Source organism: Phragmites australis, chromosome 22 (genome assembly GCF_958298935.1).
Source record: "Phragmites australis chromosome 22, lpPhrAust1.1, whole genome shotgun sequence".
NCBI classification, from domain to species: domain Eukaryota; kingdom Viridiplantae; phylum Streptophyta; class Magnoliopsida; order Poales; family Poaceae; genus Phragmites; species Phragmites australis.
Genome location: NC_084942.1, coordinates 20,846,672 through 20,871,049, shown reverse-complemented (window position 1 = coordinate 20,871,049; position 24,378 = coordinate 20,846,672). Strand labels below are relative to the sequence as shown.

Here is a 24,378-nt window from a genome sequence, read left to right as displayed (position 1 = left end):
CGATCCGCCGGTTAGGCCGTCACCATAAACCTGGATAAAACACTCTCTGACCACTTTCTCCAAATGCTGACACGTCACTGTAACAATATCCTGCGAATTCAACTTCTATAAAATAGCCCAGGTACGGAGCCAGTGAGTACAGAGGTAGATAACCTGCAAAGGAGATGAAATAATTCTTTTATCAAATACCATATCATTCCTACATAACCAAGATGACCAGCAAGTAGCAGCCGTCCCCAACAGGACTTTTGGTTTTAAGTCCTTCCTAATACCCCGTAACTAAGTACCGAACCTATGTAATATACTACGTGGCCGAAAGAGTCCTGAAAAGATGTTTAGGATATTGCTATTGAATCTATCTTTATTATCTTAGTAGTTGGTTAAAAAAAGGGAGCCTCCACGTTTATCTCAATGCCTAGAAAATCTCATGTTAGTTTAGTAAAAGGGAAAAAAAAACTACACCATTTAAGTTGATGGGTCTAGATTATGACGGTCGAGATAAACATGTGAATTCAAATAAAATACGATATATAGATTGGTTGATGCTACATGCTTAATTTAGAAAGACCAGGAGTCCCCGTGTGGATGTGTGGTGATAGAAACCTAGACTCAGTTTGGTTCTAAAAGAGGCCGAGACTCTAACTAATGCCAAAACAAAATTGATAGTACTATTTGCAAAATTGATATTAGTACTATTTCTCCCTGTCTGATCCATCGATGCTCGAGAAGATAGATAAAGCTATAGCTCAGAACTTCACCTCAGATCTAAAATTTATACCCTAATATAAAGTGGTCGAAGTATCTATTTTTAATCTATATCTATATCTATACCCCTTATAATGTACTGGTTCAATTTTTTTCTATGTCCACACAACCTTCTGCCCTCACACAGATGACCTATCCTCCATCCACCTTAATCGATGCACCAGAAATCATGCTTCCTCAAAATGAAGCGCTAAGATCTCTTCTCAAATAACTTCATCAAATCCGATGGCCCAAAGCGCCCGGTTCATCCAACACTCATGAGCCCACTATTGTTTCGCCTCCTCTCCGAGTCTCAAACGTGCTGCTCCTCTCCCGACTCCCGAACGTGATGCCTCTGCTCCTCTGCTTCGTTCGTTTGCTCCATACCCCCCTTCTCTGGTCCTCGATCCCATCTCGAACAGAAACGCGTTTGATCCCCCAATCCCATCGCCCTTCTCCGACGATCCCCTCTTCTCCTCCACCCGACTCTCTTCTGCGTCGTCGCCCTTGAGCCACTCTGGTCATCCACGACTGTTCCGCCGCCCGTGTGCCGCTCCGGTAGGCCACAATTGGGCTGCAGCCCGGTCCACCCGTGCGCTCTCCGCTCGCCCCCTCTCGTCACCAGTAAGCTAATATAAAGTGGTTTAAATATCTATTTTTAATCTAAAATAGAAACAAGATTACTCATCCAAACACCTCCGGTACATCCTGCGCTCTAGCTCCATAAAATTTTGAAACTACAGATACCAAACTCTTAAAAAATTTAAAGCTAAAGCTTTGCGCACACAGCCTCCACGCCCACAATGAAGTGCAGCTCATCTTAGTTGTTCCCCTGCTCCTTTACAGAGGATGAAGTGTCACGAAGAAATTATAAGAAACTAAAAAAAACTTTTAAGCATAATTCGCGCATTCAAATATTAAATACTTAGTCTAGCCACGCAATTTGCTCCGACCACCATGTTAGTTCTTTATATTTATATTAAAAAAACTCACAATTTTTTAATCGGTGCCCCCTTCATTCATGGCTAGGTCCGTTATAGCTAGCGGGGGACAGCGGACACGTACCTCCCGTAACCCCACACACAATATTACACTCTAATCCTTCGTGTTTTACGTTGATATTGGTAGTGAATTTCATTGTAATTTTGCTTAGAAAATCTATTGCGTCACCCATATTCTAGCCTCCTAGGAGCACATGTAGTTGATTGTTGTTTCTATAGATTGCCATTTTTTGGCTCATTGCTGGGAAATTGCATGGGAAGTTAATGACTGATATACAATATTGACCAAGTGCTTAAGGAGGTTAATCGATATCCACGCATACTACTTGATCGGTCGGGGTGATCAAATTGAGTCACATATTTAGAAACTAATTAATAAACTGAGTCACACTATATATATACACATATCAAGTTTATTCTGTGCCTAGGTGCGAAATAGATTTGCGCTGTGCCTAGGCCACGTCCATCCACAACACGCAATCGGTAGCACCCTTGGCGCCTACACCATAAGAGTTGGAGCTGCCGGAAGCGCCATAGCTGGCCCAGTCGTAGTAATTGGTCGAGCCGCACCGGCCTTTGTAGTCGTCCCCGATGACACCGTGGTAGCCGAAGAGCTCAAGCGACATGGAGGAGGGCTCTTCGTCTTACCTCATCGGCCAGAACTATGACGACTCCCATGGTCACAATGGCACGCTTGCTGCTTACCTGATGAGTCATCTAATCACTCGACTACTTGATTACCTAGCTGCTAGCTTGCACGGTGTCACTGTTTACGTACTTTGAAGTAGTGAGTTGATATTTGTGAAAAAGTTACAATCACATGACAAAGAAGTACATAATTATGATCAGAGAAGGTACCGAGTTACGCTCACATACATATTTGTAGTAACTGATATATCTTGTGGATCACAACTATACTTCTTTTAGGATCATAACAAGAGGTATGCGTAGAGGTAAACAAGTTACGATCATATGATAAAAAAGTACATAATTACGACTAGAGAAGGTTACCGAGTTACGATCATACATATTTATAGTAACCAACCTATCTTGTGAATCGCAACTATACTACTGTTGGAATCGTAACTGGGGGTGTACACAGAGATAAATAAGTTACGATCACATAAATATGACTAGAGAATGTTACCGAGTTGCGACCATATATATTTGATCGTCCAACATTTGACACAGTAGTCTCATACGATCGTAACTGAGGGTGTGTGTAGAGGTGAACAAGTTACGATCATATGATAAAAAATAGTATAGTTGTGACTATATATATTTGTAGTAACTAACCTATTTTGTGGATCGTAAATATATTGCTTTTAGGATCGTAACTTGGGTAGCGCAACAGTGAATGTGGAATTAGGATTTCCATAGACCTGATCACTACAGGGCAAGATGAATGTGGAATTAGGAGCATAACCATAAAATTGTCTTTTTTCACGTCACTAGGTTAAATTAATTAAGTATGTTTATCCTATAATTTGTTTGCTTGTCCACTAAGTTCATTGATAGTTCGGTTTGGGGTTACTAGGAATACTAATTTTTGAATGCTTTCGTAACTTCAATTAGGTTTATAGTAAATGTGTGCTATCAGGTTATTCAGTTCTCGCAATTTTGATTTGTTGTAAATCCTAAACTGTGGTATTGGAAAGTGCATGATTATGTTGTGGTAATTTGTATACCAAATTATACATGCTGCAAAATATCAGATCAATGATATAGCTTGATATTATATTTATGCAGACTACTTACAACCATTTATTTAATGATTTTTTAGTGATGAATCCTCCCGGCAGCTTTATGGGAGGGTCAAAGCTTTCTCTATAGAGACCACCCAGGAGGCTTGATGTTTCGATGTTAGTTCGATCACTAGGGTTAAACCTGCAGGGGAATCTGGTGGAGCACAAGCACCGCCGGGAGCGGAGCAATGCCCAGCGGTGAGGATCAACCCAAATCCTCTAGCTAATGTTCAAAAACAACCTGCTGCCAAGCGTGCCGCTGCTTCGGATCGTACATCAACTGACAACGATGACGACTTCTGCTGCCTCTCCTCTTTGGGCCATATGCACAAGAAATAGTGCATTAGTACATGTCTAGTCAATAAACTAACAAAGGTTAAGGGCAAGTCAACCGCTGCACATCCCATCGCGCCAACTGTAAAGGTACATGTATGTGATCTTGTACTTCCTTCATGAGATCCTAAGCTGTCATATTTTGTATTTTTCACTCATGTCTCCATGGATTTATAACTTGTTTTTTAATCATGTTATAGCCTTCCAAAAATGTGGTCAAATATGTTCGGCCGCCTACTGCCTGTTCTGCCCCTGCAATTTTCAGTAGATTTCTCGATCACCTAACAATGAGTCAGCGTACCAAAATAAGAAATATGGGATTTGGAGGCCTCCTGCAGGTATCGGCATATGGTTTGGAGAGTTGGAACCTATTAAAGTTTTTAATGGATAGGTTGAACCCCAACAATATGAAGCTTGAACTTGGGAAAGAGAAGGATCTGTAAATCACCCCATGGGCTGTGAAAAGAGTACTTGGCATACTTCTTGGTGATGGAGATCCACCTCTTCCGACAAAATCTGAATAAACTAAGGCACTAAATGATTTTAGGGATTTCATATGTATTGAAAACAATGACTAGGTGACAGCATAGTATCTCCAGATTCTTTTGGAAACTGGCGAGCTAGATGACGAAACTACAGTCTGATTTTTCTTTATGGTTGCTTTTAACAAGTTGCTGCTCCCAAACACAAACAAATATATCAAGGGGAAGGATGCATATACGACTCTTGACCTGTCCATCATACTCGGTATTAATTGGTGCAATGCTGTGGTGGATGACCTACGTGACGCTGCACTGTCCTGGAGGATAGATAGGGAGAAGAAAGGAATCAAATCAATCTCGGGTTGCGTAATTTTCTTGATAGTGAGTTTCTGTACTAGTTTGTGATATAGATTATAGTAAATATTGATTAGTTCTTAAGATCATTGATTACTACTTTAATTCATGCTTTGTTCTTGTCACTTTGCTCTAGGTTTTCTATTGGACAACCTAAGATGCCACCATCAGGTTACGCACACCGATACCACACGCGCAAAGTTCTTCGATTCCACTGTAATTAATCGTATAAAAAATGCAGACAAGAAAAAGGATAACGATGGAAAGGCTTCATTTGGCACCCTGCACGTGAGTAGCAAACATTGACTCCCCTGTTATTCAATGCTTAGCCATTTAATAGTTTTCTTTTTTGCATTATCTATACCAAGGACTTACTTTTTTTTGCATGCAACTTCGGAACAACGTCAACACTTGCTACTACATGAGTGACCCAATCTTGTCACAAGACGCAACAGTGGAAGAACCTATGCAGGTTGCTTCATTCCCTAACATCCAGGCTGAGATTAGCGAATTGGTTGCGCAGGCTGTAACCAGGATGCTGAAAAGAGAGGCAATGGAAGCTTTGGCCAAATTTGATCATGAAGATGAAAGAGCAGTGGGTACCATAAAGACGGGACGGTGATGCTAAGGGATGCACATCACGAAGTAATTCGCACTGTGAGGCGGATTCTTGAGAAGGATAGTGAACAACCTGTTGAAAACCCACTCAACTGATCTAACACACGCCATGGTGCAAGTACATTGCAAACTCACAAAGCCGATGGTCCAGAGAAGGACAACAGGAGTAAGACCCTCTTTCCATATTGTAATTGAATAGTATCATGAATGTAAAGTATTGTGTGTATGTTAACTAATACCTTCATTTTGTAATAGTTAATCATGCATCGAGTGACTGTGGTAATGATAAAGAAGATTCAATATCTAAAGGTGGTGCACCAGAACTGATGCTGCCCCTAGAACCAATGGAAATGGAGTGATCGATCCATATTCCGAATGGTAACGGCATAAATGGCATTCCACTTTATGAAATTTACTTTTTAATACAAAAACTAGCTTTCATACTAATTAGTTCATCATTCTCGAGATTGTGTGCCGAACAAGGAGATACACCTGGACTTGCGTGTGAAATCATCCTCAACCTATTAAGAAGGAGATGAGTCAAGAATCAAGATTAAATATGCTATTAACAAGCGGATGTACGACAAAATCTAGCACAAGGTGAGGAATAAAGTAGAGCAAATACTTAGGATCTAAAGATAAATTTTAGTGGGTTGCTTTAGTGATGTTGACACATTTAATTAACCCACATCTTAAGTATTTTAGGCTACTTCATTAAACCAAGCTCTGATGTCACGCTATGAGAAACCGTCCAAATAGTATTGTAATTAATCATTGAGTCAATTATTTACATAATCATGACCGCAATGATTAATCATAATACCATCCCGGTAGTCCCAACATGTGTTTTATACCCAAGATCGGAACACATACCTTTCCAGAATATGTCATCACAACCAAACTTAATAAAGAGCGAGTAATGAAATTATATTGCAAGTCTTTAGAGGATTGTCATTTACAACAATTTACAACACTCGAATAGTAGGATGATAAAAGAACAGTCTCACCTCCTAGCCACCTAGAGATACTACGCAACGAAAAATAAGATCTATAAACAATAAAAGATAGGTGAATCTATTTGCCCTGAGGCACCACCCCAAAACCTCATCACTCGAGTAGTTTGCACTACTCCTTCCCGTCCCCTACATCGGTGGATATGAAGTAACTAAACACTAGCTCCTCCTCACCTGTAGCACCCGTAAAAACAATGTGATTACGAAGGTACTTACAAGACTTAATCCATAATATGTACATATAATAACCCACTCTAAGAATTATGCATTTGGATGGGTTAGCAAGGAATCGGCTACAAGGTTAAGTAGATTCATATGCAAAAGCAATTTTTAACACAAATGTGTGGACATCTACACTTAACCACATATACCCTTCTATCCTGAAATCCCTAACATAAACATATTTGTAACAAAATCATCTTATCTCATCAACAGCCATCACCGACCATGTCCCAACATACCATACCATCATCCCACATCGGTACTCTATGACTGTTACAAATGGACAGAAGCATGCTTAAGATCGAGATCACGGTAATTTGAATTGTTTTTACACCTTGCAGGGGTATATCTTTACCCACACGTCATGAGGACCATTCGGCTTGTGTGACCACATAGGTCAACACAAGGGGGTACTCGTGACAACCTTTCTGAAGTAAGCTCCAATAGTTTGAACAGATGTCTCTAGGTGCGGGATTCATCTAAAACTACTCATAGAGCAAACTAGATACCCTTACAAGCCTATTATGCCCACGACACCCGAGACGTGCAAGCCAAAGGGTCACAGCTACACGAGGTATTCGACTTATCCTTCCTATAATAAGATATGTGGTTAGTATGGAAAGTGTTAGGGCCAACTGCAACAACGGTCAATGCTTAAACGATGTAAGCGGTCCATGGCATACGGGTTCCTCTCTCGACCTACCCTTAGCATCGCTCGCATCTCGCCTCATTATTACAACTCATACTTCCCAACATCATTATTATTCTTGTGAACAATAAATGAGCCATAAGCTCGCGAACAATGGTTGAACCACTACTCGACTTCTACCGAGGACCTATCCATTGCTAAGCATGTCGGAGAAAACTTTCAAATTCAACAACAACATTGTTAACCCAGGTTACAAGGATACGGATCATCAACAATTCAAGTTAGAAGTAATACAGCAACATAGGTTCTACCCATATAACCCGACATTGAACGTTAACATGCATAACTTACATAAGCAATAACTTATCAGTTTAGACTCCACATGATCCAAATTATAAGGTGAAATTTGCTTTGATGCTTGCCTTGCTGCTTCGGCTCCTACCTGACACTTCATGCACAACACTCACAAAACTCTGGCGGTTCAGTGTCGCCTTCGATCACTTGGATAGTCGGCACGTCGCTCTCTAAATAAGTTGAGAATGCATCGAATAAGAAAATGATGATGAAAATGCATGCTTGAATAATAATAAAGTGTCGTGTTTCGAAAAAATTTACAAAAGATCGACAAATGACTAGGATGGAAAAGGTTCGAACCTCGGATAAGACGTCCTAAGTCCATGAGGCTTTGAGCAGCTGGCGGTTAGACTGCGGGGTTTGACGGCAGCACCTTAGTGAGATCGCCGACGAAGGCTCCGACAATGCCTTCAGCCACGAAAGGTACAAAGAGCTCTAAGAGACTAGTGGAGTGCTTCTAGGGTGGTTTGGACAACATTCACCGAGCCAAACTTGGAAAGCTTCATGGATGGGATCTAGGCTAGGGTGGAGCTCGAGTCTAAACGGAATGGACACCGATTAGGGTTCGGGAATAACGGGAAAATGGTAGGATATGTCTCACCTAGCGTAGGGTAACTTTCTATTAGAGGGGATCACTCCAGGGAAGCTCCGATTCAGAGATCGGGCTCCGGGGCGACGTGCGGGCTTGAGGTGAATGAACGCACGTAGAAACTCCTCCGGCTAAGAGGAGGAAGGGGATGAGCTCGGGGAAGCCTTCAGGAAGCTAGGAGAAGTTCTCCCCGTCGATCTCCAGTCATCAAACACGTCGAGGTGGATATCTCCTTCTCTCTCTAGGGTTGAGTGAAGAAAATAGTGTGAGAAGAAAAGAAAGAGAGAGCGAGAAAAAGTGATCGATGCACTTAAGTGGCTCTGCGCTCTGGCAGTCAGACAACGGGAGCTGCCGATCGGATCGTGCAAACGGTCTTTTTTCTCTTTCTTCCTTTTCCTATTCTTCTTCTACTCCAACGTCCTTAGGGTTTTTCCTAAATAGCTCTAACCCATTTCCACTCACAAAATTACTTACATTTCGGTGGGGAAAATGTGTAAAGGTTCCAAACGTAAAACCTTCAAAATCCGAGTGAACGTTTTAAAAATAATAATAATACACGTAAAACATAATGCCATGATGATTATGTATACTTAATTACGTAATTAACATCTTGGGATGTGATAGCTTCACCGTCGCCTGCACCTCCACCGCCTCTCTGGAGGTCCTCGAGCTCGGGGACGCTATCGTGGGGCTCACCCTCGAGGAGGCACGCAGCCGGGTGGACCACTTGCAGGATCGCCTCGGTGTCTCTATTCCCAGCGCCGCCACCACAAGCAATGAGGTGGCTGCGGCGCTCGCGAAGAATACGGAATTTGACGTGGTCATCGAGGAGGTGCCGAGCAGTGCGTGCATTGCGACCATCAAGGTGACACTGCAGGGCGGGGGCGACGACCGATGACGCGTAGGGTGAGGTCGGTGCATAGGGCGGGGGTGACGGCTGACGACACGCAGGGCTCAAATGAAAAACGAGAACCCCGCTTGAAATTTTCCGATTAAAAATAGGATTTTGAAAATATGGTCGAAAAAATAGCAAAACCGTTTTCGACCCCATTTTTTTAATTAAGTTTCCCGTTTTTATCCTATTTTCGCATAAGTCCCTAAGATCCGAAAACAACCGGGAAAAATGTAGAAAACGGGACGGGATAGGATTTCTCCCACCCGTTTTCATCCCTACATGAACTCTTGTCTAGCACAATCCAATAATTCCAATAAATTTATCAAAAAAGCAAGACCTGCGAATGAAAACCTAACCGTTAGAACCCAGAAACATAGATGTCCATCATAAACTTTAGGTTCTACAGTTGGTCAACACGTGTTCTTACCCTGACAATATGGACGTCGCTGCTGGGCTCTCCCATGTGCAGCGACAATGGGAGGTGCGCCGCCAGGCCCTGGAGGTGGTATGTGACGGGGGAGAGGGAGCAGGAGGATGGTGGATTGACAGCGCCGAGATCCATGGTGAAAGAGGGGGTGGAAGCGTGGAGAGCGAACTAGGACTAGGAGGGGTAGGTGAGGCAGGAGAAAGGAGGTGGGAGGTGGTGGCCAAAGGAAGAAGAGCAGTGATGGTAGGGTTAGTAATTTATTGGTGTCAGATGGGGTGTTAACCGTCTGATAACATTTTCGACCGCTGAGATGGTGTGGGGAAAGACAAAGATGGCTTGTGGTGGTGGTGTTGCTCGAGTGTCTGTTGTCTAATGCACGGGGTGCTAGACTGGTTTCGGCGCCAGAGTTTGTTGCTGGTGTAAAGAGGGAATCGGCCAGGGGCTGTCAGGTTCTGTTCCTCCGCGCCAATATTCATGGCATCTCAAGATCACGTGCTAAGCCAGCCTGCTAATCAAGTAGTGAGCAACCATGTCTGTGGATATATAGAACATGCAACAGATGATTGTAAAGCATGTATATGTTCTTGACCAAAGCAGGCATTTGTACAGGACGCAGTTTTTTCCCGCTTGTACAGGCCCAGGCAAGCATTATCATTGTTTGGCCGTTGGAGACTTGAAGTTATTTTTTGGCCGTTGGAGACTTGAAGATCCGTGCATACATTTCCTCTCTCCTCCGTCTCTGCCCTCTGGCTCGTCGTATAGCTAGCCCTATGTGTGAGCCGAAGCATTTTTTTTTTTTGTGAAGCCGAGCCGGAGCAATTTGTTGCGATGGCAATAGGTCGCTTCTGTCCTCCTCCGGGTGCAGGTGTGCTCATCACAATAATAGTGTTTGGGACGGAGACTTCAGAATATGTACTATGGCTACAAATGTGCAGCTAAATCTGTAGATCTCAGATCAATGCCTAGCTTAAATCTATTGTTTTGTGCCTATCTGCAGCTTTGCGGATTCACTCTGATATATTCAATATGGATCATTTGTTGCGTTAATTGTGAACAACACCATGGCAATGATTTTTAAAATGAATGTGCGATTTGAGAGAAAACGTGTTTGAAGTTTTAAAATTCATCCAAATTTCCCACCCCGTTACTCGGACGCGCATCTTCTTATTTTGCTTCACAAAGTCACCGAAATATATAGTAATATGAGTCTAGATGAATAGTATCATGACATTATTTACTGTGGCAAAATATTGTAGCGATTCTACTGTTTATAGAGGTACTGTAGCAGATAATCTAGTACGTCCATTCCAGATATAACGGTTCAGAAACGCTAATATTATGGTACTGTTCATCCTTTGATTTTGCCGATATGATTGCCCGTTACTCACACCGCCGTATGCCTCTCTGGTTTCTACCCACCTCCAGTCTAGGGCATCCTATGCATCGGGTAGCCGAAATTTGCCACCGATGGCATAGCCTATTCGGCTCATTATATGGCACATCAACAAGGGCTAAGCCCACAGACGCAAGGTAATCCTTTTTCTTTTTCATGTATCAATTACTAATTTATTCTTTTTTATTGACCTATGTTTTTCATATGCATTCAACATTTTCAAAGATTTGGTTTAAAAATTAATAAAAACGACTTCTACATTTTACGTGAGAACATTGAAACAACTAATAAATTCATATAGTAATTTTGAAACATTTCAAAACACTTGTTACAATATTTTGTAAAAACTAGTTCATCATTTTTACGAAAATGTTGAAGTAATACACTTAAATACTAATTTTAAAAAATAAAAATATGAAAATATGTTCATAATTCATCTTGTTTTATTGTATTAATTCTAAACAATACTGTGATTCAAATGAATTTGAAAACATGTCTACGGTTGGAGAGAGAAAATTACGTTTATAATTTGAAATTCATACCGGTTTTCCACCCACCTATCCATCCGGACCAACTCACCCACTTGCATCTCAATTGTTGACGTCCGATAATAGGATCTCAGAAGCAAATTCTATATAACATTATCTAGAAAGACTCTCGTGAGATCTCATCAATATTATCCATCTCATAATTTAATAACTGAGCTAAAAATAAGAAAAAGTGAATACGTATCATCATTAAAGAAAAGATCTTTTATAGAATAAAATGCTATAAAATTTACTTACTAGATCTTTGTCCAGCCCATCCCGTACGCCGTGTGGGCCCGGCCCAAACTCAGGCAGGCTCATCGCATCCCCGTTTAGTTTTGCCTAGGGTCCACATGTCAGCTACCCAGGCCACATCCTACGACCTCCTTGTCCGAACCGAGCAGAGCTTCCCTCCCTCCCCTCGCCGGCCGCGACGACGACCACCCACCACCTCCTCTGTCCTCTCCAGCGACCACCACGGTGGAGCCACCGCGTCATCGAGCTCCCATGTCTGCCGCCGCCGCCGCCGCCGTGCTGCGCCCAGCACCTCGGTGGGGCGGCGCGCCGTCGCACCGCCGGGGCCTGGAGCAGCACCTGGCCTCGCTCCCGCACGGCCTCCCGTGCCTCCGCCACGTGCAGGAGCTCCACGCACAGCTCCTCAAGCAGGGGCTCCATCGCGACCCGCTCGCGGCCTCCAAGCTCATCGGCTCCTACGCACTCCTCCGCCGCGTCCCCGCATGCCGCCGCGTCTTCGCCGCGCTACCCAACCCGCACGCCACCACCTTCCTCGCCAACACTCTCCTCCGAGCCTACGCGCTGAACTCCCTTCCGCACGCCGCGCTCGCCGCCTTCGCCGCCATGCCTCAGCGGGACACCTTCACCTACTCCTTCCTCATCAAGGCGCTGGCCGCCGCCGGTGTCGCGCCCATCCGCGCGGCGCACTCGCACGTCGTAAAACACGGGGCCGCCGATGACACCTTCGTCGGGAACGCGCTCATCGACGCCTACTCCAAGAACGGTGGGTTCGCGGAAGCCGGGAAGGTGTTCGACGAAATGCCAACACGGGACGTCGTGTCCTGGAACACGGCCATGGCCGCGATGGTGCGGCATGGTGAGGTAGCTGGCGCGAGGCGGATGTTCGACGAGATGCCAGAGAGGGACACGGTGAGCTGGAACACAATGCTGGATGGGCACGCTAAGGCTGGGGAAGCAGAGGAAGCATTTGAGCTATTCCAGCGCATGCCGGAGAGGAATGTTGTGTCGTGGTCAACGATGGTGTCGGCCTATTGTAAGAAGGGAGACATGGAGATGGCACGGGTGATCTTCGATAAGATGCCGACCAAGAACTTGGTGACATGGACTATAATGGTGTCAGCATGCGCGCAGAAGGGGCTTGTCGAGGAGGCAGGCAGGTTGTTTACTCAGATGAAAGAGGCTACTGTGGAACTTGATGTAGCTGCGATTGTGAGTATCCTGGCTGCATGCGCTGAGTCTGGCTCACTTGCCCTTGGGAAGAGGATTCACCGGCATGTGCGGCAAAGGAAGCTGGGGAGATCAACCCTTGTATGCAATGCCCTGATGGACATGTTTTGCAAGTGTGGGTGTGTTAACCGGGCCGATTACATCTTTGACACTGAGATAGTCGAAAAGGATTCGGTGTCATGGAACACCATAATTGGAGGTTTTGCAATGCATGGGCATGGAGACAAGGCGCTGGATCTGTTTGCTCAAATGAAGCAGCAAGGGTTCCGCCCTGATGCGGTGACGCTGATCAACGTTCTCAGCGCTTGCACACACATGGGGCTTGCGGAAGAAGGGCGCCGATACTTCTCTAGCATGGTGACGGACTACGGTATCATGCCCCAAATAGAGCATTATGGTTGCATGGTCGACCTTCTTGGCCGAGGAGGGCTCATCAAGGAGGCCGTTGACCTGATTAAAAGCATGCCTTGGGAGCCTAATGGGGTCATATGGGGGTCCCTTCTCAGTGCATGCCGACTGCACAAGAACGTGGAGTATGCAGAACTGGCAGTGAACAAGCTGAGCAAGCTGCAGCCCTCAAATGCAGGGAACTATGCTGTCCTTTCAAACATCTACGCAGAGGCTGGGCAGTGGAGCGATATGGCGAAGGTGAGGGTGCAGATGAAAGGAACAGGGTCTCAGAAAACAGCAGGGTCTAGTTCGATAGAACTGGATGAGGCGTTCCATGAGTTCACAGTTGGGGACAGAAAGCACCCAGAGTCAGATCAGATATCCGAGATGGTTGATAGGCTGAGTTCGCATGTTAAGCATGTTGGCTGCGTTCCAGCAGGCCATGAGCTGCTTGTGTAATGAGTCATATGCCAAGGGCATGCTTGTGATTACATTGCAAACGTGGAATGCTCCACAAGGTGATTTGCATTGCAAGTCATGTAATCTGAAGAAAGGAAGCACTAACTCCAGTGAAACTATGGCACTGCCTGCAATCAAGAAGATGCTGCGACATGGTACAGAAGTTTCCATAATGAACCTGAATGACCAGAGATGTGTTCAACCATTTCTCAGCATCTGCACCTCTGCCATCAGCTTTGCTCTGTTAATTTGCTACGGTGACGAAAGCTGGTGACGGGAGGGACTGTCAAAATACTGGCAATGCAGTGATAGGTTGGTCAAACAGTTGATAGCCCAGTACTTTCAATGCTTCATTTGATCTATAGACGATTCATAATTAGGGTCTTCTCAAAATACATAGAATAAAGGTGATAAGACCGTAGATCACAGCCAATTTTCTCTTTACATTGTAACAGCATAGTGATTTTGTTAAGATGAATCGGTTATGGGTTTTTGGCTGTTGTTGGCTCCATATTTTTACATGCATCATCTTTGTAACTTATGTATGATGAGAGGGTACAGATTCTTTTTCAGTAGGTTTTAATACATGCATCTGGAAATGTATTTGGAATGAAATCAAACGCTCTGCATTTCACTGTTTGCTTGGTCTTGTGATTTGTTGGTCCGCTGCTAAGAATATATAGAAGCACATTTCAGGTTTCTGTGCTGTTTATGTTAAGCGTGCAACACGGTATTCCTTTTGCAAACATCTGAGATAACCATTAGCTTGTAGTAGGCATCTTTGAGTCGGAGAAAAACAATCAACGCCTTGGGAAAGATAGCAATCCCGGTGTCATTTGACGAAGGATCAAACTTTCGAACGAAGGACATCACCTTCGATGTGGTTGACATCAACAATCACTATAATGCAATTTTTGGATGAGGAGTCCTAAATACATTCGAAGCAATACAGCACCATGCATATTTGTGCATGAAGATGCCTGGTCCCGAAGGTGTCATAACAGTGTTTGGATGTCAACAAGTGGCACGTAGAATTGAAGTGGGAAATACTCCGGGCCCGCGAAATATCCATGTAGTGGTTGGACCTTTGGTAAATCCTGAAGAACACGAAGAGCAACTGCAGGAGCAGACAATGGCGAAGGCTAGACCACAAGGCCAGACCAAGAAAGTACTACTGTGTCGAGACAGGCCAGATAAAAAAGTTGTTATTGGGGTAGAAATCATAGAGGAAGCTGAGCAAAGATTGATATTGTTCCTCCGCAACAACGAAGATATCTTCGTCTGGTCTCCGAAGGATTTGCAAGGAGTCAGCAGAGATATCATTCAACATACTCTAAATGTAGACCCCAAGGCAAAGCCTAAGAAGCAGAAGCTTCGGAAGGCTTCAAAGGAGAGGGAAGAGGCAGCGAAGGCTGAGGTGCAAAAGTTGCTTGACACCAGAGTGGTGCGCAAAGTGTTGCATTCTGAGTGGCTGGCCAACCCGGTGCTAGTTAAGAAAAGTAATGGCAAGTAGAGGATGTGTGTAGATTTCATAGACCTGAACAGAGCTTGTCCGAAGGATGACTTTCCGCTGCCACGAATTGATCAGTTGGTGGACTCCGCTGCGGGCTGTGAAATGTTAAGTTTCTTGGATGCATATTATGGGTACCACCAGGTTTGGATGGCCAAGGAGGACAAGGAGAAAACAAGTTTTAGAACCTCCTTAGGTATATATTGTTTCGTAAGAATAGCCTTCGACCTTTGGAATGCTGGTGCCACCTTTGTCAGGTTGGTACAGATAGTGCTGAAATGTCTCGGCATACGTTGATGACATAGTGGTCAAAAGCATTAGAGAAGACACACACCTCGATGACCTCCAAGAAACTTTTGAAAACCTGCGAAGTGCAGGTCTAAAGCTAAACCTAGAAAAATGTGCGTTTGGTATGCGATCAGGAAGATTACTGTGCTTCTTGGTCTCACGAAGGGGCACCGAGGTAGATCCTCAAAATATTCAAGCAATAATTGACATGAGACCTCCCCAGAGCAAGAAACAAGCACAACGCCTAGCAGGGAGATTGGCAGCTCTGAACCGATTCATCGCAAAATCAGCCGAGCGAAGCCTACCTTTCTTCAAAACGCTAAAAGGATTTGACCCTTTCAAATGGGGCGCGAAGTAGCAGGAAGCCTTCGATGAGTTGAAGAAGTATATGATGATGCTCACGGCCTTGTCCAGTCCCGATCCCGAGGCTGAGTTGTTGCTGTACATAGCAGCATCTCCTTCGGCAGGAAGTGCCGTACTTGTGCAAGAAAGGCAAGAAGGTGACAAATTTCAGCAATTTCTAGTATACTATGTACCGGAGGCTTTGGCAGGGCCGAAGAGGTATTACTTCGAAATGGAGAAGATGGCCTATGCGCTAGTAATAACGTCGTGAAGATAACAGTGCCCACCTCTTTACCCCTTTGCGACATGTTTGAAAACCGTGAAGCTATAGGGAGGATTGCAAAATGGGCTGCAGAGATTGCACCATTTATGATAGCTTTTGTTGCAAGAACAGCGATAAAAGTCTCAAGCATTATCGGAGTTCGTGGCAGACTGGACGCCGCTGGCTGAAGCTGCAGATAAGGCACCATTAGACCCAGTTTGGATCGTGTATTGTGATGGAGTATGGGGGGCTACATGTGCTGGCGCGGCGGTGACAGTATATTCACCTTCGGGAGTGAAGTTGCGATACGCCGCCAGACTCGATTTTCGATCGACAAACAATATTGCAGAGTACGAAGCAGTTCTCCTTGGGCTTCGTAAGGCACGAGCGTTGGGCGCCCGAAGGGTCCTAGTTAAGACAGACTCCAGGGTGGTCGCAAGCCAAATTGAAAAGACATTTCAGGCGAAGAAGCCAGAACTGGTTAAGTACATGGCAGAAGTGCGAAGCATGGAAAAGCATATCCTGGGGTTCATAGTCAAGAGCATATCAAGGAATTACAACTTCGAGGCTGACGACCTCGCAAAGGCTGTGGCACAAAATATGGTGATACCGCCAGATGTGTTTTATCAGAAGGTGAAGGTGCCAGCAGTCGAGGCCCCTTTGCAGGCGTCATGATCGATGACTATAATTGAAAGAGAAGATAGGCAATCCCCTATAATGGCATACCTTCGCGGTTACTATGAGCCTGAATATAATGTTGAGGATAAGCGCATGGCGCAACGGGCCAGAAACTACAAAATTGTGGGATCCGAATTGTATAAGATGGGAGTTTGTGCACCAATGCTTCGATGCATATCCCAAGCAGAGGGTCAAAACTTGCTCTGAGAAATACATGAGGACTGTGTGACTCACACATTGGCACTCGAGCACTCATCAAGAAAGTATACAGGCAAGGATTCTTTTGGCCAAAGACTATCTCTGATGCAGAGCACATAGTCTGAAGCTGTGTGAAGTGCCAATACTTGGCCAAGGGTTCAAATAGGCCTTCAACAAAGACGCAACTCATACCACAAGTCTAGCCATTAATACGGTGGGGAATCGACATTATCGGACAGTTACCAGTCGCACTGGGAAACTTGCGTTACGCTGTTGTCGCAGTTGGGTACATCTCGAAATGGGTAGAGGCAATGCCGCTGGTGAACATAACATCAAAAGTATTGTCTGTCACTTCGGCGTTCCTCGCAAGGTGACCATTGATAATGGCACACAGTTTGACAGCGAAGGATTCACAAAATTCTGCAAAGGTCTAGGAATCAAATCCATTACGCTCAATCAAATGGAAAGTGGGTGGAAGAGCTGCCGAAGGTCTAGTGGTCTGTGAGAACAACAGTAACAAGACCAACAGGGTTCACGCCATTTTGTTTGCTCTTCTGCGAAGAGGCGATGACTCCGAAGGAATGTAGAAACAAATCATTTAGAGTCACGGCTGAATCAGTCCAGAACGAAGAATCTGTATCGAAAGATGCACTGGAGGAAGTGAGAATGCATGCCATAAAAAACTTGACTAGATACCAGGAGGAAACTAGGGACCTGTTTGGCAGAGCTCCCAGAGCAGCTTCCCGGCTAGAATCTGGGGGAGCTCTACCAAACAACAGGTTTTAGCTTTTAACTCCCTGAGTGGAATCCGTCGGAGTGATTCTCTGAAATGAACTAGAAGCTGGGAAGCTGAAAAAAGTCGCTTACCCTGATTCACTTCCCGCACAGAATCACTTCCTTCATATAGTTTATTCTAAAGAATCACTTTCAGCCACAAAATCACTTCCTCCAGAGAATCACTCTCCGTAGAGAATTTGAATCAAAGAGAGCTCTACCAAACAGGCTCTAGGAAATGAAGAGACAAGAAAGTGTCCCCGAAGGAGTTCGCTCCTAGATACTTGGTACTTCGGAGGCTCACCAATACTTCGGCCATGGGAAAACTACAAAGTAAGTGGGATGGACCTTTTTTGGTGAAGAGGTCGTTAAGCCCGGGTCTTATCACCTGGCCACTGTCAAAGGGGAAGAGATTTCGCACACTTAGAATGCTGATAACCTTCGCAAGTTTTATGTGTAGTAACCATAGAAGATGTCCTCGCATTGGCGGTCGAGGTACACGTATCAGGGTAGCATTTATGTAATTTTCTTTTCTGCAGTTCAACCAAAATAGTGTACAATTGTTGTACTCTTTTCCTCACAGGAGGAACCCTTCGTCAGGGCATGAGGTTTTTAACGAGGCAATAACCTTTGTAAAAACTATGATATAAATGGAATCACCCCCATATAAAAAAGCGTGTACTTTTGACAAAATTATGCATAATTCATCGTCGAAGTGTTGCAAACCTTCACAAGAAGGAAGCACACCAATCGACAAAGGGTGAGCCAAAAACTCGCCATAAAAGTCAAGGTATGGAATGTCAAAGAAAGACATCTTACCTTTCGACTTTAGACGGGGCGTAAACCCGCAGCAAAGTACGAAGCTTATCACTTGCTTCAAAGTTGTCCATATTTTAAAGCATCTCTTTTTGCAGCGTCTTCGCCCACAAGGCAAGGTGATTATGATTCAGTTACATGAATTTGTGTAATGCTAAAAAAAAAGGAGACCCGAAGTGCTGCTCGACCTAAAAGAAGACAATCCACCTCTCGACTAAAAGTCGGGGGCTAAGAGTGCCTGCTCCCGCACCGAAGGGAAAACATACCTTCAGGAGAAAAAATAAAAAGCCAAAGTGCTGCTCGACCTAAAAGAAGGCGGCGCACCTCTTGACTAAAAGTCGGGGGCTAAGAGTGCCTGCGCTCGCACCGAAGGCAAAACGTACATTCGGGAGAAAAAAAAAAGCCAAAGTTCTGATCGACCTAAAAGAAGATGGCGCACCTCTCGACTAAAAATCAGGGGCTAAGAGTACCTGCCCCCGCACCGAGCGCAAAACGTACCTTCGTGAGAAAAAAAAATAAAAAGTTGAAGTGCTGCTCGACCTAAAAGAAGACGGCACACCTCTCGACTAAAAGTCGGGGGCTAAGAGTGCCTGCCCCCACACCGAAGGCAAAATGTACCTTTGGGAGAAAAAATAAAAAGCCGAAGTGCTACTCAACCTAAAAGAAGGTGGCGCACCTCTCGACTTGACTAAAAGTCAGGGGCTAAGTGTGCTTGCTCCCGCACCGAAGGAAAAACGTACCTCCGGGAGAAAAAATAAAAAGCCAAAGTGCTGCTCGGCTTTGAAAGAAGGTTGCGCGGCCCTCGGGGGCTAACAAAGCCTGCCCTGCACTGAAGGCACAAAATACCTAACGTTAATTCCGAAACACGGACAACGTACAAAATGCGAAAATTCAGCGAAATAAAAGTCAAAGCTTGGATAACCATCCCCGTAAATTGCGCAATCGCATTTACGGTTCTGCCGAAGGTCCCTACAGCTTAAAAGTTGGGGGGCGGTGTTTTCCACTTGGCGCTTCTCTTACGGTTCTGCTGAAGGTCCCTACGGCATGAAAGTCAGAGGGCGGCATTTTCCGGGTCACGTTTCGAACGCGATACAGCCGAAGGTCCTAATCGATGAAAGACCATCGATAACGACTTTATTCAACAAATTTATCAATGTCAGGATCTACAAAATCTTTTATACCAATGACTAAAGCCAAATTAAAAGGCTATGCCTTGGCTGGTATGGAAAGGCATCGTTCAATCCAAGGGTGATCCGATATAATTAGATGAAGTTGTAGACAAAGATGTAGCCAAGGCGCTCATGCCTTTGTCATGTCACACTATTTGCGAAGGCCCTTGGCGATAGCAAAATTGAAACTAACGAGGTAGAGATTCATGATTATCGTCTTCCGGCTCAGGCTTCGGATCAACGAACATATGCGGAGGCTGGAGGCTGAAAGTCTCCGCGCGCAATCATGTGGGCCTCGCGCTCAGCCCTTCGGGTCTCTAAAACCAAAGGGCTAAATGACTTCCAGAACGCTTTGGAGTCAGCATTCCTTACGTCATAGGACCTGCGCTTCGCTCTCCAGTACCTCCCGAAATCAATAGCCGGGTGACGACGGTGGAAGGAGTCCCAGCAAGACCAAGGCATAAAAAAATTGTCCTGCATCACAGTGATGAGAACAGCATCCTCGGCTACCTGTGTAGTGTCCAAAGCGAGGACCTGCGCAGGGAGCGAAGGCAGTCAAAACAATTGTCAATAAATAAAAGCGTATATATTACAATATGTTTTGATTGCTAACCAAACATTCAAAACCCAAAAACAACACTTCGTGCATTCTTCACACCTCTTTCTCTTCGACCGCCTTGGTCGTCGCTTTGGAGGAAGGATCATCTTTCGATTTTGCCTGCAAAACAAAGCGTCCATGAATATGCATGTGGTAAAATCTCAAAAACAAAAAAAAAGTACTCGTTGGCGGTTGATTTCTGCCTCCCGGAGGGAGAGCTTGCGGCCATGCTTACACCAATAGTTGGTGGTGAATACTCGCGTAGTGGCCTTTGATGCTCTCTACACAGCCGACGTGGCCATATCCGAAGGATAGAAGAAGGTTATTTTTTGGAGTACAGCATGATGGTTGCAACCAGTCATCTCAATTGACTGGACTAAACTCCTGGCTAGACCATGGCGCAGAAGTTGCCGTATAGCTAGGCCACGGGCAAAAGGCTACCGCTAGTTTCGCAGATCCATCCAATAAGTCCACCCAGCCCGACAAGGTCAAGAGTTGGAGGAGTGGCCGAAGCACCGATTCCATCAAAGGTGTTGCTAATTGCTTCACAGGTTGCAACGGCCTTCGGCTCTAGTTCTCCTAGCACAGTAAGGGCGTCATCGGATAGCGCCTTCACCTTGTCCAGCTCTTCGTGCAGCCGCTGCATTTTAGCTTTTTCTGCGATGTAGAGGGCTTGCAGCTCTGAAACCTGAGCTTCAGACGCCATTAGATTCTGGCGAAGATAGGTGATCTCTTCTTCCGCGCTCTATTTGCCTGAGTGAAGGGAGCTTACTTCTTTTCCAAGCTACTGCAAGTGCAGTTCTGCATCCTCGCTCGTCACGCGAACTCCCTTTTTTGAGCCTCGGCCTTCTCCGCCCGGGCCTAAAATAGGGCCCTTTGTGCCTCTGCATTCTTCGCGCGGGCCTCGGAGTGCTTTGCTTGCTTGTGCTGCACGCGTGAAATGAGCATAGCCTGCAATAGGTCGTAGGCGTCAGAACGAGTAAGCAAAGAGAAGCTGAAGTCGTGAAGCGAAATACTTTTGCAATGGCCACGTCAGAGGCGTCTATGAGCTCAACAGCAGGCTTTCACGCCAGAGAAATCTCAAGCTCGGGGAGAACGAAGCTACCAACGTCTTCTTCGCGCCATTGACTTCTCCCGAGCTTGGCTCAAATGAAGAAATTTTGAAGGCTTCAACGTCAATAGCCTTCGTGTTGAGAAAGCTGCTGAGCCCCTTTCCGCCATAGTGCGTTAGGGGCATCGAGGTATTTTCCTCTTCAGTCTCTGTGGCCCTATGGCCTCCGGACGAGCTGTCCTTAGACGAAGAGCTTGAAGATGAAGAGGAAGAGGTTGATTCAGCTCCAGCTTCTTCGGCAATTTTTACTCCTTTGCCCCCCTCAGCTTCCCTCCCCCCCCCCTACTATCTCAGTGGTAGCGCGCGGATAAGAAAGTTCATCCTCCTCGTTGCTAAGAATTAGCGTGGCAAGGTCCACATGCATAGAAAAGGTGGGCTTCAGCGAGGAGGGAGGATCCTGCATGCTCTTCAGAGGCTCCTATCAAAGGGGCATAGCTCGAATGGCAATTGACCCTTCGGGGGTCATTTCCTCGCCCAAGATGTCGAGGGCCATTTCGCGAGGTCTTTTCTTCAAGGCAAGCGCCTTCTTCTTTTTACCCGCTTGCGGCGAAGGGTTGGCGATTTTCCACTTCTTTTGGCTGCCACCAGTAGACTCTCTGCTGGCCTTGGCATTCAGGGAGCCTTCTCCTTCGCCTTGACTTGAAGAGAGCATAGTCACCTTCAGCCTGTCTTTATAGGCAAGGCCCCGTGACTCGAAAATATGGTTAAGTCGCTGACCAAGCTCCTAGTTGGCGTAGAGTTGGGCTTCTCCCTAAGTAAATTTCCCAAGAAGAAGGGTGACCTTAGTCACCACTTCGGTCACCGTCAAGTCTGCCACAAAGTAAACAATGTAAGGAAATAACATAACCTAAGTGCAGTTAACAACACGATAAAAGAGAATACCTGTGAAGCCTCAGAACTCCAGCTAGGGACGGCAGAGTCCCTCCAGGTCCTTGTCACCAAATTTCGGGATGATCCAACCCCGGCTAAGGGGCCACACCTCGGATGCCACGAACTCTTTGACGAGATCGTGCGTGGTCAGATGCTTCGCGCACCTGGTAAAGGCCTCAAATGCTGCATTCTGGGAGGCCTTCAGCTGAACATCGGGGGCGCGGTTCCCCTTCACCTCTTCGCACTTGGACACGAGAAACTCATCTCGGTCCACCTTATGGTAGAACCACCATTGCGTCCAATCCTTCGGTCATTTGTTTTTGTATGCCACGACTGGCGTGGCCAGGCCAGCATGATAAGTGAAGTTCAGGCAACCATAGTGGGCTTCACTTTGCACGTTACGAGCGAAAACCGGCTTCGGTTGATGATGGAGCCTGTGGGCTGCGGCGAAGGCCCTGACTGATGCTTTCATTCCTTTGAAACGTGCTTCCCAAGCGAAAAGGCCGAGCCGAACGATGTCGTTCGGCGTCAACTGATGGAGGTAGATTTCAAAAAGCTTCAGAACCTTGGGCACCATTTCATCGCAAGGAAAGCGAAGCCCTGCTTGGAAGTAGTCGACGAAGACAATGGCTTCGTCATCTTCAGGCTCCGGAGTCTCTTGGCCCTTCGGGAGCCTAACTTTCGAAACATCACTTATCAAACCCTCCTTCACTAGTCCAACAAGGACTTCTTCATCAACCTTGGATTTCCCAATCCAGTAGGTATTCAGGCAACTTGTCTTGCCTCTCGGAGCCATCCACACTAGGCTTCGGGAAGAAGCGTGACCGTGATGGTCTTCGTATGGGAGCTGTAGCTTTAGCATATTCAAGCAGTGAAAATTGAAGCAACTGGTGCAACGCTTTTATAGCGGTGAAAAAGTGTTAACGTTGGTTGAAATGAGATGCTTTGGAAATTGAACCGTTGCCGTAAAAGATGATTCAACTTGAGACGAAGACACCTAGTGTCATCGAGCCCTGATATTTGTCTGGGGTCATAATAGTCATAACCTCGCATATATAAAATTAGTTAAAAATAATAAAAAATAAAAAGGATGATGAGCATGCGGCGGCTATCTGCTAAAAGGTAAAATGAGCCCCCAGAGGTCTTCGACGGGCCGAAGGGGACGACGTTCAGCTATATTATTTGATTCACAGGTTCGGCCCATCGAAGATAAACCTTATCTGTAAGGGGCTACTGTTGGGAAATGATCTTACGCGCCCCTTCGGATCCTGAGGTGAAGTTTACTAGTGGCTGTTCAATGATGAATAATACAGTTATGTTTCTAGGAGTACAGGTGAAGCCTCTGGCGGACCTTCATATGGAGACCAAAGGTTGACCCGCGGCGCCAAATATCAGTGTAGGCGAAGCCTCTAGCGGGACTTCAGGCGGAGACCGAAGGGTGACTCGGGACACAGCACCGAGGTTGGTCGAAGGTGCCCTGAGAGCCCATGCAGCTGTCTGAGGTATAATTGTAAATGAGCAAATGTACTCGGTGGTACCAAAATGCTCCCGAATATACCGAGAATGTGGCAGTTAGAGGGGTAACGCTATAAATTATGGCACGGAGTAGTTGAGTACGGGTTATAAATCGATCGACACTGTAACTAATAGAACAAAGAACAATTAATTTACTCATCTTCCCATAAGCACATGTTACATCTCGCCATCTTCAGCTCCTTCTCTCTGGCCGAAGGCTTCACTTAGTTTGATACTTCGATTACCAACACCGTGTTCTTCTAATAACTAAAGGTAGGAGAGAATAGATGCACAAGATTTATTTGTAACAGTGACCTGCCTTTGATTCGTGTTCCAGATTTTTTATGTATTACATATATTCCTCATAAATCCTAATCCAAGATTAAAGAAAAAGCAATTGATATGTCTGTATCTACAAGATGATGCATCACTTTCAACTGTATACTAACAATATTCACAAAGTGATTGAAAATATCATCTGATTAGTTGTGCATTTGTCACCTGTCAGCTAGGGACAAGAATTGTGCTGTTGTGGTTTGCAGGTTTGGTGTGTGCATCTATCAGGGGAGC

At 45.4% G+C, this 24,378-nt stretch overlaps 1 protein-coding gene across 1 annotated transcript; it reads left to right on the top strand.

Annotated features, from left to right (window-relative positions):
• Window positions 1-11,717: 11,717 nt before the first annotated feature.
• Window positions 11,718-14,376, top strand: LOC133905475 (pentatricopeptide repeat-containing protein At3g29230). Its single transcript, XM_062347281.1, has one exon. The coding sequence runs from the start codon at window positions 11,854-11,856 to the stop codon at window positions 13,675-13,677; it is 1,824 nt and encodes a 607-aa protein (XP_062203265.1). The 5' UTR covers window positions 11,718-11,853; the 3' UTR covers window positions 13,678-14,376.
• Window positions 14,377-24,378: the final 10,002 nt, after the last annotated feature.

Bases quoted from the DNA above. Each gene is read 5' to 3' on its own strand.
- LOC133905475 (XM_062347281.1), top strand. From the start codon at position 11,854: ATGTCTGCCGCCGCCGCCGCCGCCGTGCTGCGCCCAGCACCTCGGTGG.